Genomic DNA, 13858 nt, shown 5'->3' with positions numbered 1-13858 from the left:
TGTGTGTGTGTGTGTGTGTGTGTGTGTGTGTGTGTGTGTGTGCATGAAAGTATGTAATTGTCTATTTGTGGGTGTGCTTGTATGCTTTTCTGTGTGTAGGACTACACAGTGTCAGCCAGTTTGCCATGTGAGTAACCAGGCCGGAACTAACAGGCACTGCTCATTCCGTGATTCTGTGATCCCTGCTGCCGTCATTCCGCCTGGGTTTTCCCTGGGCATCAGCGCTCTTGGTTGACATACCACACAAATGCCACCCCAATGCCTGCCTGGCACAAGCACCGCTTTTTAATTAGTCACCCAATGCTTCCCCAACCATTCACATCTACTGCCAGTGCCCACTGCCCCGCTGGGGTGGCTAGGCTGCCGGTGACACATTAGCCAGATGTGACCCTGACCCGTGCTGGTCTGGCTGACATGGTGGTTTATTCAGACATCACACTGACAAACAGGAGAAGTAGCAGCAGCAGCAGAAGTGGAATTTGTAATGGTTGCTATGGCAGCAGAATGGGTGACATTGCTAGTCTGAGAGCAATCTGAGAGTTGTGTTCCGCGTTGTTTATGTTTAGCTTGTTAGCATGTGTGCTTCATGGGTATTGAACCAATGACCTTCGAGTAGTTACCACCTTCATATTTTGATCAAAAGACTGATAGATGGATTAGATACTTTATTGATCCAGATGGAAATTTAAGAAATCAAACAAAACCTCATTATTTATTACTATTTCCAGTGTGATCAGTGGTGGAAAGAGTTGTTCCCTTTCCACCATTCCATAAGTGCTTGCTCTAGGGGGCACTGAATTGTTATAAATCAATACATTTGAATTGAAAATAAAATAAAGTTGATAGGTCTTACCGTGCCATCAGGCATCATCCGAAGACAGGAGCCGAAGTCAGCCAGGCGGATATGACCGTTCATGTCCAACAGCACATTATCTGGCTTGATATCCCTGATGAAAGAGAGAGAGAGAAAAAGAAAAAGAAATAAAGAGAGCAAGAGAGAAAGACAGAAAGAAAGAAAGAAAGAAAGAGAGAGAGAGAGAGAAAGTGGGGCAGAAAAGGCAAGAGAGAGATTGTGTTGAGTATGTACACTAAAATTGAAACTGAAAGACATTAGTAAATCTTGCGACAGTATGACTCACAAACACCTTTTACAGCCTTCCTCTCTATGCTCTTTCTACTGCCGTCTCTCTGTCTGTCTCTCTGTCTGTCTCTCTGTCTGTCTCTCTGTCTGTCTCTCTGTCTGTCTCTCTGTCTGTCTCTCTGTCTGTCTCTCTGTCTGTCTGTCTGTCTGTCTGTCTGTCTGTCTGTCTGTCTGTCTGTCTGTCTGTCTGTCTGTCTGTCTGTCTGTCTGTCTGTCTGTCTGTCTGTCTCTGGTCTCAGAGCAGCGGGCGAGGGCTCGAGCCACGGGGCCACACACAGAGTGCCCTCTGTTTCACAGTGCTGGCACCACGTTGGGCACCGCAGGCACGAAGTAAACACAGCGGTCAGGACTCATCGCTCCGTCACACACACGCAAGCAAGCAAGCAAGCAAGCACACACTTACACTCATTCACACACAAGCACACACACACATACATACAATCAGGCCCATTCACACCTACAAACACACACACACGCGGTCCCACTAAACAGCCTCTCGCTCGGCTGCACTCCCACTGTCCCAGTCTCCCGCTCGCAAAATGGGGGGCTGTGGCGGGAGAGGGGAGGCTCGCAGGATGAGCGGCTCAAACACATGTTTAACGCTGTACAATGAGGGGAAACCTGGCCTTCCACACCACTGCCAGTGACCTTTGCCATTTGATCGTGATGATAAATGGGTTGGGCTTCAAATTAATAACTTAATGCTAACTATAAATGCTTAAACATACAGCTTAGTGCTTTACATACATTAGAGGGGATGAGGGGGACCTGGTGGACAGTTTTTGTCATTCGGATGTGCACTGTGTGTGTGTGACTGAGAGGGAGTGTGAGGGGGAGTGTGTGTGTGTGTGTGTGTGTGTGTGTGTGTGTGTGTGTGTGTGTGTGTGTGTGTGTGTGTGTGTGTGTGTGTGTGTGTGTGCGTGCCTGTATGTATACAAGTGTCAAAGGGAGTGTGTTTGCGTGTGTGTGTAAGTATACAAGTTTGACTGGTATCTACATATATATTGATATAGTGGTACGTGGATGTATGAGTTTGTAAATGTATGTGTAAGTATACAAGCGCATAAGTAAGTGAGAGACAGGAATAGAGATAGACGGAGAGAGAAAGGGATAGAGATAGACGGAGAGAGAAAGGGATAGAGATAGACGGAGAGAGAAAGGCAAGACGGGAATAGTGTAAGTGTGTGAGAGTGGGGCTTTTGGCACCCGGGGGAAGCAGCAGTGAACAGGCTTCCTGGTTGAGAAGGCAGGAAGAGAGGCCCAGCTGCGCCGGATGGCTCCCCAGGACACGCTCTCCCTGCTGGGCAGAGGATCCAGGAAGAGGCCCCCCTCAGCAAGCAGCTTCACTACTGGGGGCCATCTTAGTCGAGTCTTAGTCATCGGTCAACACATCTGACCAGAACTGGAGCGACTCGAGCTTCGGTAACACACTTCTGTGCGTCTCTTGCACACACACAGACAGACACACACTTAGCCAGTGGCAGCGCTCCCTATAAGGGAACCTTTACACACAGGCCAAAATCTTCCTGTCAGGACAGGACAAAGATACGGCACTAAGCATGATGTTCTGCTGAATAGAGGTTTCAGCGCCATAATCAAATGTCACAAATGTCTGGGCTGGAATTCACGGGCAGATTATTAGGGGTACCTAAAGGGGTTCATATTTTTACTGATTCTATAAGAGCCTCATAAGAGAGTTGGTGGGGTATTTTCCTGATTAAATATTGAAGCAAAAGATTGTGGTTTGTTTTCCTCACATATCTTTATTGACAATAAATAGGGCGTTATTTTGAGTCAATAAGTCATTCTCATTCCAGTCATGGTTGAAATGCTGTATCAGCAGCATTTTGCAATTCCATGGTTCTTAAAGTTACCTTGTGTCTCGTCATACACCGCCTTTTAAACTCACCAAATGTAATATTCTATGAGCTAACAGGAGCTATACAGGTCAGTTTCTAACATCTTAAATTGGAGTGTTGGCATGCCTCTTTAAGCTACCTCTGCCGTCAGTTTACAGTAACATACCTCTCATTTCTCACACACAAACACACACACACCAAAATGGGCAGAAACACACAGCCAATAGCAGAGTTGCATAACACTGGTCATTGTTAACCAGATCATCTCTATGCTGGTGCCGTAGGTCTCACCTGTGCACGTAGTTCTGCTGGTGGATGGAGTGGATAGCCAGCACCATCTCTGCCACATAGAACTTGGACATGTCTTCCGGGAGACGATCTTCAAACTTACTCAACAGGGTTAGCAGGTCCCCGCCCACGTAGTAGTCCATCACCAGGTACTAGGGGTGGGGAAGTGACAGAGAGTTTAATGGTCATTACTGTTAAACCAAATTACTGCTGGGTTTCCCCCAAATGGCAAAGCTGTGGACCGGCATAGAACAAGGTGTACTATCAGTAGTGTTCACGTAGGAGGCCATCACCAGGTACTGACGGAGGGGAAGAGAGAGCGGGGGAAGAGAGAGAGAGAAAGAGAGTGACAGAGAGAGAGAGAAAGAGAGAGAGAGAAAGAAAGAAAGAAAGAGAGAGACATTTTCTCTTTAAAGTTAAGCTTACTTGTATTAATCAGATTTGTGTGTAAATATCAATACACATTATTTGCATAAACGTACGTGTAAACCGACCCACAACGTTTCCAGCCTATGGATCTAAGCATAGCGCTTGTGCCTATGTCAATAGACATTTCCTAATGCTAGAGCTTTAAACCTAACTAACCCCATTTGTTACATCACAAACTGTAGACACAGCCAAAAACACTGATGTACTTGTTTCTCAACATATGCCGACTTTTGCCGACATATAATCTTACAAGGAAAGAGGTGTTATTCTTGTACATTTAATCTATGTATACTGTCTTTTCAAAATAAAAAATTAGACATGTTGAGATGGTTGTAGTTTGGCTGTACCGGCCTTTGTACTGATCAGGAAAGTTGTGCAATTCTGTGTTCATTGTAAGTGTACTGTCGTCACAAAAAAACAAAAAAACAGGCATGTTCTGGTGTTTGTAATTTGCCATTGTATGTTCTTACCAGGTAGTTGTCATCCTGGAAGGCGTAATGCAGGGTGGTGATCCACTGGCAGTCTCCGTTCACCAGGACGTCCCTCTCCTCCCGGAAGCAGGCCGTCTACAGAGGGACATAGGTGGTGGGGGGGATAAACCAGGAAGTGAGTGACACACAGCCATTCCCACTCAGGCTGCATCCTGCTCTGGTGTGGTCTCCAGGTCCCAATTTAACATCAAGTTAAAAAAATGCAGTTTCAGTGGTCCTGTCAAAAATATCTATAGCTTATCTATAGGTTTCTCTCCCCCCCCCCCTTGTTCTTCACCAACAGTAACACTTTAAAATATATTATATATAAAACATGTCCTATGAAGATGGATAGGAGGATCTTTGGGCGTTGTTTTCTTCAAAGTGGGATTGAGGGATTATTGACCAGCCCTGGCTGACAAAAGCTCGCCTGACACAGCACTGAGAGGCCTAGGGGCACTGTCAGAAGTGATTGTACAGAAAGTAGGTCAAGAAGACGGGAGGCGAGTGCAAGGGGGGAGAAAATGGCTTCCCCTCTTCAGTCCACTTGCCTCCTTTAGAGGGAAGCTACAGACTACTGAGGACAGCCTGGGAAATAGGGGTTTTGGGGTATGGGAGGAGGCTTATTGGGGTTACCTGGGTGAACATGGAGAGGAGTGCCACAAGGCTCAGTGTAAGGCACCTACTGAATTTATGTAGGAGGTCAGAAATGAAGCAGGTTTACATTTGGCCTGGGCGCTATTCATTTATATTATATTAATTTATAATTTTATAATGTATAAATCTGGCACAGTTTGTGTGCTATACAGATATACAGTATGCGTGCTCCCTGGGTATCCAATCCATTATCTTGGTGTGGTTGGCACATTGCTCTACCAGTTGGTCCATCAGTTGAGCCATGGGCACACGTCGTCTGTGGGAGTGGGAGTGGATGGTGGGACAGACCAGGGGAGTGACACATGATGAGGCAGGTCTGAGTGACTGCGGGGTGAGACGGGCATGTGGGAGTGTATGCTGACCGGTCTGAGAGTTTAAAATGTCTTTACCTCTGCTCTTTTCAGCATCTCCCACTTGTTGAGGATTTTCATGGCATAGACCCGTTCTGTGTTTTTCATCTTTACAACAGCAACCTAGAAAAGAGGCAAACAGATTGGCAGGGTGGTGGTGAGAGGGGTATGAAGAATGCATTTTTAAACAGGCAACTGGAAATTAGAGGGGTTTGAGAAGCAGCTTCTAGGTTTTTATTCATTCATTTATTTATCGTGTTTACTCTTGGCCTACTTTGGGTCCTTCTCCCCAGGAGGGAAACTCTGACTAATTCATCATTTTGATATTTGATGTCTACCAACTCAAATCAAAAGAGGGCAAGATGGTTAAAATCCTTGCTCAAGTGACTAAAATACAAGAAAAAGAAAAAATATCACAACCACACAATCAAGAGAGGGAAGCAGACATGAGATGGTTGAAATTTTTTCCTCAATAAAGGACTATAACAAACAAGAACAGTCCCTGGATTACTCAGAAAATGTCAAGTAATTTACGGAGTGCGTGTATGTGTGTAGGTGTGGGTGTGTGTGTGTGTGTGGGGGGGGGGGGGGGTCTGAGGAAGCAATGAGTCAGTAGACGGTGGAGGTGGGGAGAGGGCAAGAATGATGCTGGCTGCTTCTCACGCAAACACACACAGTCTATGTAGCCTATGAGACTGTGTAGCCACACCCTGACATAGGATGTGACAAGTATTGGGAGTGGGGGAAGGGTGTGTGGGCACATGACTGCATATTCCCTTCCATAGATGTCTGGTGACAAGGAACTAAGTGATCTCTGGGTTAGTCATTGCAGCAATAATCTGACAGAAAAAGGAAGACACTTAAATCTCACAACCAAGAGGAGTAACATACTGTTCCATAGAATAGAGACACTAGAACGGACATAAACACTCATTAGGGTCTTCTGTGTTCTCAAGTTCCTTGTTGGCAACGTTGTCAATGATGCTTATTGCGGTGACTACCATTCAAGGCACAAATGCATCTTGGGTATGTAAATCTTATAACGGTCATGGAATAACTGAATATGGAACAAAACAAGTCACTGAGTAATTTTAGATCCTTTTCCGTGTTTGACACAAAACATACTGTGGGTGAGAACTGGAATATCTACTCTAGTCTTTTACAAATTTCACGTACTGTAGAAAAACAAACAGAAAAAAAAGAACTTGGAAAACACGCCATTTATATAATCATGTATTAAATCTGACCTCAAGACTGAGACTGCATTTGGCTTACATCATCATATAGCAGCGGAGGCTCTAAGATGTTTAGCTACTCAAACAATTTTGTTAACATTTCACAAACACAATCATTTAGCCAGGAGGCAAAAGTCTGTAGTGCTTTAGCATCGGCCTCATCTAGTAGAATGCGGAGAGGGCCCTGAGCAGCATGCTTGTTGTTATTCGGGAGATGTCAGGCTTGTTGTGCTGCTGAGTGACTTGAGTGAGCACAATGAAGCGTCTCCACGTTGCCTACTGCGCTTTGGGCAGTCTGCTTTGCTCTGCTCACCAGACGTCAAATAATATGCGTTTTCCCACAGCAACCGTCAGCACGGGCACGCAATCCCCAATCTAACCTAGCCTACCCAACACTACACACAGAGACACACCGGAACATACAAACACACACACACACAGACCAGAACACGCAAACACCAGTACACGCAAACACATATACACAAGTACACACACAGACACAGAGACACACACGCACACATAGGGACTAGCACATGCAAACACACTGGCTGGTGCTTTGTGAGCCGTCTCAGCAAACAACAACCCCAGGCCAGGGTTATAACCTGCTCTCCTCGCATGTAAAAACCAAAGCACAGAAATATCCTTTCCAACGCACATGCACACAAACAAGTGCAAAAGAGTTTTACTGCAAGTAAGATCTGTCTAAAATACACATTCAGAACAAGTTGAAACAGGGCTCACACACAGACACAAGCAGACATTTTCCCTTATCAGGCAGGCTCCTAACCACACCAGATAACTGACCTCATTACAAAAACAAACCAAGCCCTCTCAGCTCAGAATCTTCTGAATTCTCCCTCTGTGTGTGCGTGCGTGCGTGCGTGCGTGCGTCTCTTTTTCCTCCTCTCCTTTTTTAGACACAGATTTCGCCTGCAAGTGAGCCTGACCTGATTCTGAGGCGGGTGGTACATGGACAGCGGCGACTAACCAGGGGTCTCTCTCTCTCTCACACACACACACACACACGTACAAATACATGTATACAGACACACACACACATAACACATGTAAACAGACTTAAGCACACACAGACTAAAGTACACACACACACACACACACACACACACACACACACACACACACATACATTAACAAGACACACACCCACGCCCATGCACAAACGCACACCCAATCTTAGTGTGTGATTGCTCGAGTCTGAGCTGCTGCTCACTCCCAGATGAAAGGCCAGCATCAGGCACTCACTAGCTGACAAGAGCGAGATCAAAGTGCATCAACTGCACTGAGAGAAAGAGAGAATCATTCAGAATCAAGCAGGAATCTTATAAGAGTTTAAAAGTCAACACAACTACGTTAAACTTTACCGATGCATACAGACCAATGGTGTTACAAAACATGAACGGGGCGGACGTCAATAATTTGCATTGAGCACCTGAGACTTAGAGACCACGGCTAAAGGATGTGGGGAGACTGGCTGAGCTTAACTGCATACCCATGAGTAGCAATTCCATGTAGCAACTACCAAATCTAAAGAAGCCAGAGGGACTCAAGTTACCTAAACTGATCTTTGGCCTGAACTCTGGTTTGCCACACCTGTCTGACAGTCATGGTGTGAATCTTATTCTGTACTGCACAATCACAGAGATATAAATATGATACAGTTTAAGAAGTAATGTCTCGCACGCCCACTTTGAATTAAAGCTTTCACAACCCTTTCACAAGGGCTTGTAAACTTCATTAAACAAGCAGACTTGAAATCACCATGTGAATGTGTTAATGGTTCACTGGTGTTTCAGGAACTACCATCAACCCACCGACACTGATTGAAGTGCCGTTAGCCGTTAGATGTTAGCCATTTTAAAATCACTGCTGTGCAGATGCAGGGTGATTCACACTCCACCGCGGACAATGGCTCGGGATGATCAGACAAACGTCTGGGTTTGTTCCAGCCGTGCTCCTGTGGCAGACTAATCGCTTCTGAAGGGAACGGGCTAGCTACCCTCTGGCGCACTGTTCACCATGGCAACAGACATCTGTGCTGCGATGAGAGACTGAGATTTAGACCTTTTTCTCTCGCCTCATCTCCCTGCCACACCACAAATGGAATTAGAGCTAATGCCCTCCATCTCTACCCACTCCCCAACCACATTAGCATATATCTGATGCCGGTCCTGATGAAGTTCGGTACGCCTAACCACAGGTGTAAAGCCTAGCCACAGCCCCCCTGACCTTTCCCAACCGGCACCACACACCACTTTTTTCTCTCTCTTCCTCTGTTCGTCTGCCACCCCCCCCCCTCTCTTTCTTATCTCTCATATCCCAGGGCAGGTGCCAGGCGTGAGGAGATGGTCGTGACAGAGGGAGCGCTGCTGTCTCCTTGGTGACAGTAGCAGGTGAGGGTTTCACTCCTCCAGCCACTGCCCCCACCCTTCTCTCTTTCCTCACATCTTTCTCTCTGTGCGTCTTTAACCTCCATTGCACTCTTCTACTCATATTCTGCATCGGTGCCTGGCCTGCAGAGATCAGCCGACCGGTTGTTAAATACACCACTTAATACAACCACAATACAATTTGGAGCCTGATAAAACAATAACACTAGATGGATGTGACATAGGGAGGGGTAGACTTTTATTACGCAGTCACAAAAGGTGCTCCACCCCTGGAAGTGCCTGTGGCAGAGTCCAAAATCCCCCTCGCCCCCGATTAGGTCAACAACATGGCCACTACCATCAATCATGAACAGGAAATGCACAGAGCACACTTATCTGGAAATGCATCCTGTAACGTTAGAGCCACAGGAAAAGGCTGGGAGACGAAGGAGGAGGCATCATGCCCGCCAAGGCCCACAACAGGACAGCCCCTCTGAAAGGGGGGTCGAAGAACAACAGGCAAATGTACACGTCTAGACGCACGCAAGCACACACTTGGGTTCCCAACTATTTTCATTAACACCATTTCAAGACAGACAGAGACACACACACAGACAGAGAGCAAGCAAACCCATAGACCCTGGATCCTTTCAGGGAGGGGGTGTGAAGACCACCTGTACAATGTTGCACTAAGCTGCTCTCTACTTCAGAATCAGCAGAGCACTTCCTCTGCCTGCCAGCCCCAACCAGCATGGAGGCTTTGCAGGTCCGTGTAGTCTCTGCGGTGCAGTCAATGTGCTAAGCCTACATGGTGCATTATCTGATAGGTGGTGAGTGGGGATGGGTGTATGTGTGTGCGTACGTGCGTGCGTTCCTGCACTTGTGTCTTTGAGATGGTGTGTGTGTGTGTGGAGGGAGGATGATGGGACACTATTTTCGTCACGGCTGCTCCTCAGAGATGCTGCTCATTTCCTGAGCGCTTTCCTGGAAGCTGCTCTGTCCTGGCCTCCTTCCTGTAGCACAGGCAGCCACAGGAACAGCAGAGGACAGAAGTAACAGGCAGGACTGTCCAGACACACAGGCAGCCAACAACAGGCCTCTGGACCCCCCGGAACCCCCGCTCCAATGGTGAGGCAGGGGCCCCATATCAGCCTTGCCAAAAGGCTCAGATGCATAGATCATATGCACACATGCAAGGAAGTGAAATTAAGGGCTCATAAAGACTCATGTGTGTCAAAACTGCAATATGTGAGATCTGCCAATGGAGCTAATGGTCTGCTAATGCTACCCAATGGTCAAACCTGTGTGTTATTTTCCCCCTTCTCTCTCTTATTTATGACGGACATAAGTATTTTTGTTTGTAATTACTATTTTGAAATATATTTGTATTTTTGTTAAAATTTTGACTGACCCTTTGGGAAACCGAACCCTAAAAAAACACCCTGCACTGAAGTGCCATCTTTGGCCGTTGTTTTGAATTGGTCTTCAAAGTGGGGACATATCGCTGGGACTTTCCATATTAACCAATAATGTTTTTTGACCACAAAATAATCATAAAAGAGATACTGTGTTTTTAAACAAACAGGCACACAGAGAGAATAAGAGGCTAGTGTAAACATCTCTTGAGCTCTTGCTTTTGGAAAGATCTCTGAGTTTCTGCTTTGACTATCTGACGAGAGCGGTAAAACACTCCTGCCAGATAACGCACGCACGCACGCACGCACGCACGCACGCACGCACGCACGGAAACACTCCTGCCAGATAAACGTCCGTGGGTTTCCAATACCACTGAGTGCATTGACTACAGAAAGGCTGCTGGAGAGCATTCGGCTCTCACGGCCGAGAGTCCCCTCACACACACACACACACACACAAACAAACACACTGCATGACACAGCAACACTGCAGAACAATCCAGAGTGTTGCTCTAACATTGCGATTGGGATTATCAGACATTTGATAATCTGGCCGCTCAACATGGTTGCTTTCCACTAACATCTGGAGTTTAAAGAGGGATCACATTGAAAGCAGTATTTTGAAGCCTATGAATGCCTGAGGGGGAAAAAAAACACAAGGTTTTTCTAGGAAAGACCCATTACAAGGCACTCTGTGAGTGTGTGTGTGTGTGTGTATGTTTTTCTCTGGGGTGGTTTGGATGGGAGATTCGACTCCAACAGCCAAAGCAAATTCAAATCTAATTGGAAAAAGACATCCAAGAGGGAGTGTGGCATAGAAAACATGTCTAATTGCGGTGGGAATCCTTGCTGTGGGTGCAAGACAGTTCAAGGTGAACCTGATAATGTGAGCATGAGCAGACCAGTGATAGGAGAGAAAGTGTGTGTGTGTGTGTGTGTGTGTGTGTGTGTGTGTGTGTGTGTGTGTGTGTGTGTGTGTAAAAGTGTGTGTCGGTGAGAGAGAGAGATAGAGTGTGTGTGAAAGAGAGAGTGTGTGAAAGAGAAAGAGAGTATGTGAAAGAGAGAGAGAGAGAGTGAGAATGAGAGTGAGAGTGAAAGTGTGTGTGTGTGTGTGTGTGTGTATGTGTGACAGAGTGAGTGAGAGAATGTGAGTGAATGAGTGCATGAGAGAATGTGTGTGTGTGTGTGTGTGTGTGTGTGGGCTGGGCAGGTCATAAGTAAAAGGGACTAGAGCAGCACATTCCTCAGTTAAACAAATGATCCATCTTAGACGGCCAGCTCTGTCCCAGCACAACAGCATCATGTCAGCTGGGGAAGCTCAAGCCCTGGGGCAACTGGCAGGGAGGGGGAGATAGAGAGAGAGAGTGTGTGTGAGAGAGAAAGAGAGAGATAGAGTGTGTATGTGTGTGTGTGTGTGTGAGAGACAGAGAGAGAGAGTGGTGAAGACAAAGGGAATAGTGATAGAAAGAGAAAGAGAGAGCGACACAGAGAGAGACAGAGAGAGAGAGAGGGGGAATGACGAATGAGAGACAAACAAGAGTTAGGTACAGGGAGACATGGTAAGAGACCAACGCAAAAGAGATGACGGATGAGAGAGAGAGAGAGGGAGTGTGTGTGTGTGTGAGAGAGAGAGAGAGAAAGAGAGAGAGATAGAGTGTGTATGTGTGTGTGTGAGAGAGAGAGAGAAGAAAGAAAGAAAGGAAGGTAAAGGGAAAACAAACTGGATTGTGGTCAGAGAGAGGGCTGGAGGGGGGATTCATGGGAACATGATGGGAGCTGATCCCTCTCCAAGTTTTTCTTGGGTTTGACTCACGGAGTTTAGAGGACATTCGAAACGGCAGACGGTTTTGACTGGGAGAAAGAACTGTGGAGTTTCCCCAAACTTTAGGTGCATTTGTAAAAGATGGGGCAAAATGAGCTAAGCCATCGTTTGGGGTCGACATAGGAACACAATGGGTACCCGGTACTTAAGGGGGGGGGGGGGCGGGGTGCTCACCTCTCCAAACGCTCCGCGTCCGATGACCTTCAGCATCTCGAAGTCGTCCCTGTGGAGGCGCATCTCCTTCACTGTGGTGGTGAACGGCTTCACTGGAGGTTAAAAAAAGAAAGAGAGATAGTTGGAAACAAAGAAGGAGAGAAACAAAACCAAAAAGAGAGAGGGATGGAAAACCAGAGAGAAAGCAGGAGGGAGCAAAGGATAAAGAAAGAAAGCGAGAGAAAGACAGAGAGATAGGGAGAGGCGGAAGGAGGGAGGGAGGGAAAAGAGAGAGAAAGAGACAGTTATCATTGTTGATCTGTAAACAACTCTCATGTGCTGCTTCAGTGTTTATTTCTCCAAAGCCCAACATGAAGGACACATCTGCCCTTCCTGGAGGCCTGCTGTAGAAACCCTACACTGTCCTTATGTCCACAGTGACACAGTTTCACCGCAGATCCCCAAAGACTTGAACAGAACTTCTAAAGGTTCTAACAAGATAGTCCAACAGAAACATTAAGACAGCCTAGATAATAGTTGAGATAGTATGCTTTTCTTTTTTTTGGAGTGCAGGCTTAGGTTTTCTTTAATAAAACACAGAGCCAACTACCAGACACACACTCAAACACATAGCCAACTACCAGTGCAGCTGAGCAGTGATACGAACAGATGTCTCCAGCTTGGCCTCAGCACAGTAACTGGGCTACTAGCTGAATGAGTGACAATACCACTTAACTGGGAGAGTACCCACTAAGGGTGCAGGCCACAAAACCTCTGAACGGAGAGGATACCCACTACGAAGGGTGCAAGCCACAGTCCTCACAGGCTAGCCAGGCCAGGGAACGCAAGCAAACCCACCGTCCCAACAAAAGCAACTTCCAAATCCCCTTTACGAGGCGCTGCAGGGGGGCCTGGCCGTGTCCCAAACCGCAGCCTTGTTCTGCTCACAGCACCATATGAGGACATACATGTCCCAAGGGGGGCCAATGTGAACTCACACACAAACACTCAAAAAGAAAGAACAAGAGCGTTTATCACCCGCCAGTGTCCTGCTCTTTAAACACGAGCGGCCAACATGCTCCACCGACGTGGGGTTTCGGAGCAGAGAGAGAGAAAGAGAGAGAGAGAACAGGGGATAGAGAGAGCGCGTGAGAGACACGGAGAAGAAGAGAAAAACAGAGCGATTTATGGGTGGCAAGTTACACTGCACACTGGTCTACACAGATAGACAGAGAACGCGTGTGTGCGTTTGTGTGTCCCAACAGCAAAATAAGTGTCGGACACGTCCAAAAACATGCACACCCCTTAGCACAGTGCCTCTGTCTCTTGACAGGTTTATGGTCGGAGCCCAGTGCAGCTTCGCTGGGGGCCATGCCAGGGGTCCTGGTGGGGGGCCCGTGATGTTCACATGACAGTATGACAGTGCACAGGCCTGGAGCGCCCGTGCTAACCGCTAACGTTCCCACGAGTATTTACCTCGCTGTGTTACGTTCGGGTCCTCCTGGGGAGGTCAGCAGGCTGGCAGGGGTTTATTGGTAATGTATGGCTGGGGTTTCGTGCGGGATGGACTGGGGTGTGTGTGTGTGTGTGTGTGTGTGTGTGTGTGTGTGTGCAGTCGAGTATGGGAGCGGACGAGGGGCTGATGCCGTGCA

General features: G+C 47.0%; 1 protein-coding gene across 4 annotated transcripts in view; it reads right to left on the bottom strand.

The window, feature by feature from the left end:
• cdc42bpb (CDC42 binding protein kinase beta (DMPK-like)) overlaps positions 1 to 13858 on the bottom strand; it is a 67751-nt gene that overhangs the window by 34695 nt on the left and 19198 nt on the right. For all 4 annotated transcript variants that reach the window (XM_031581996.2, XM_031581998.2, XM_031581997.2 and 1 more), the window contains exons 2-6: positions 12228 to 12319; positions 5234 to 5317; positions 4188 to 4283; positions 3292 to 3440; positions 854 to 947 (exon numbers count right to left, since the gene is read on the bottom strand). In XM_031581996.2, the coding sequence (XP_031437856.1) occupies positions 854 to 947; positions 3292 to 3440; positions 4188 to 4283; positions 5234 to 5317; positions 12228 to 12319 (515 nt within the window). The remainder of the gene's footprint in view (positions 1 to 853; positions 948 to 3291; positions 3441 to 4187; positions 4284 to 5233; positions 5318 to 12227; positions 12320 to 13858) is intronic.

This window comes from Clupea harengus, chromosome 15, assembly GCF_900700415.2.
Source record: "Clupea harengus chromosome 15, Ch_v2.0.2, whole genome shotgun sequence".
Taxonomy (NCBI): domain Eukaryota; kingdom Metazoa; phylum Chordata; class Actinopteri; order Clupeiformes; family Clupeidae; genus Clupea; species Clupea harengus.
This window is presented reverse-complemented; position numbering and strand designations above follow the sequence as displayed.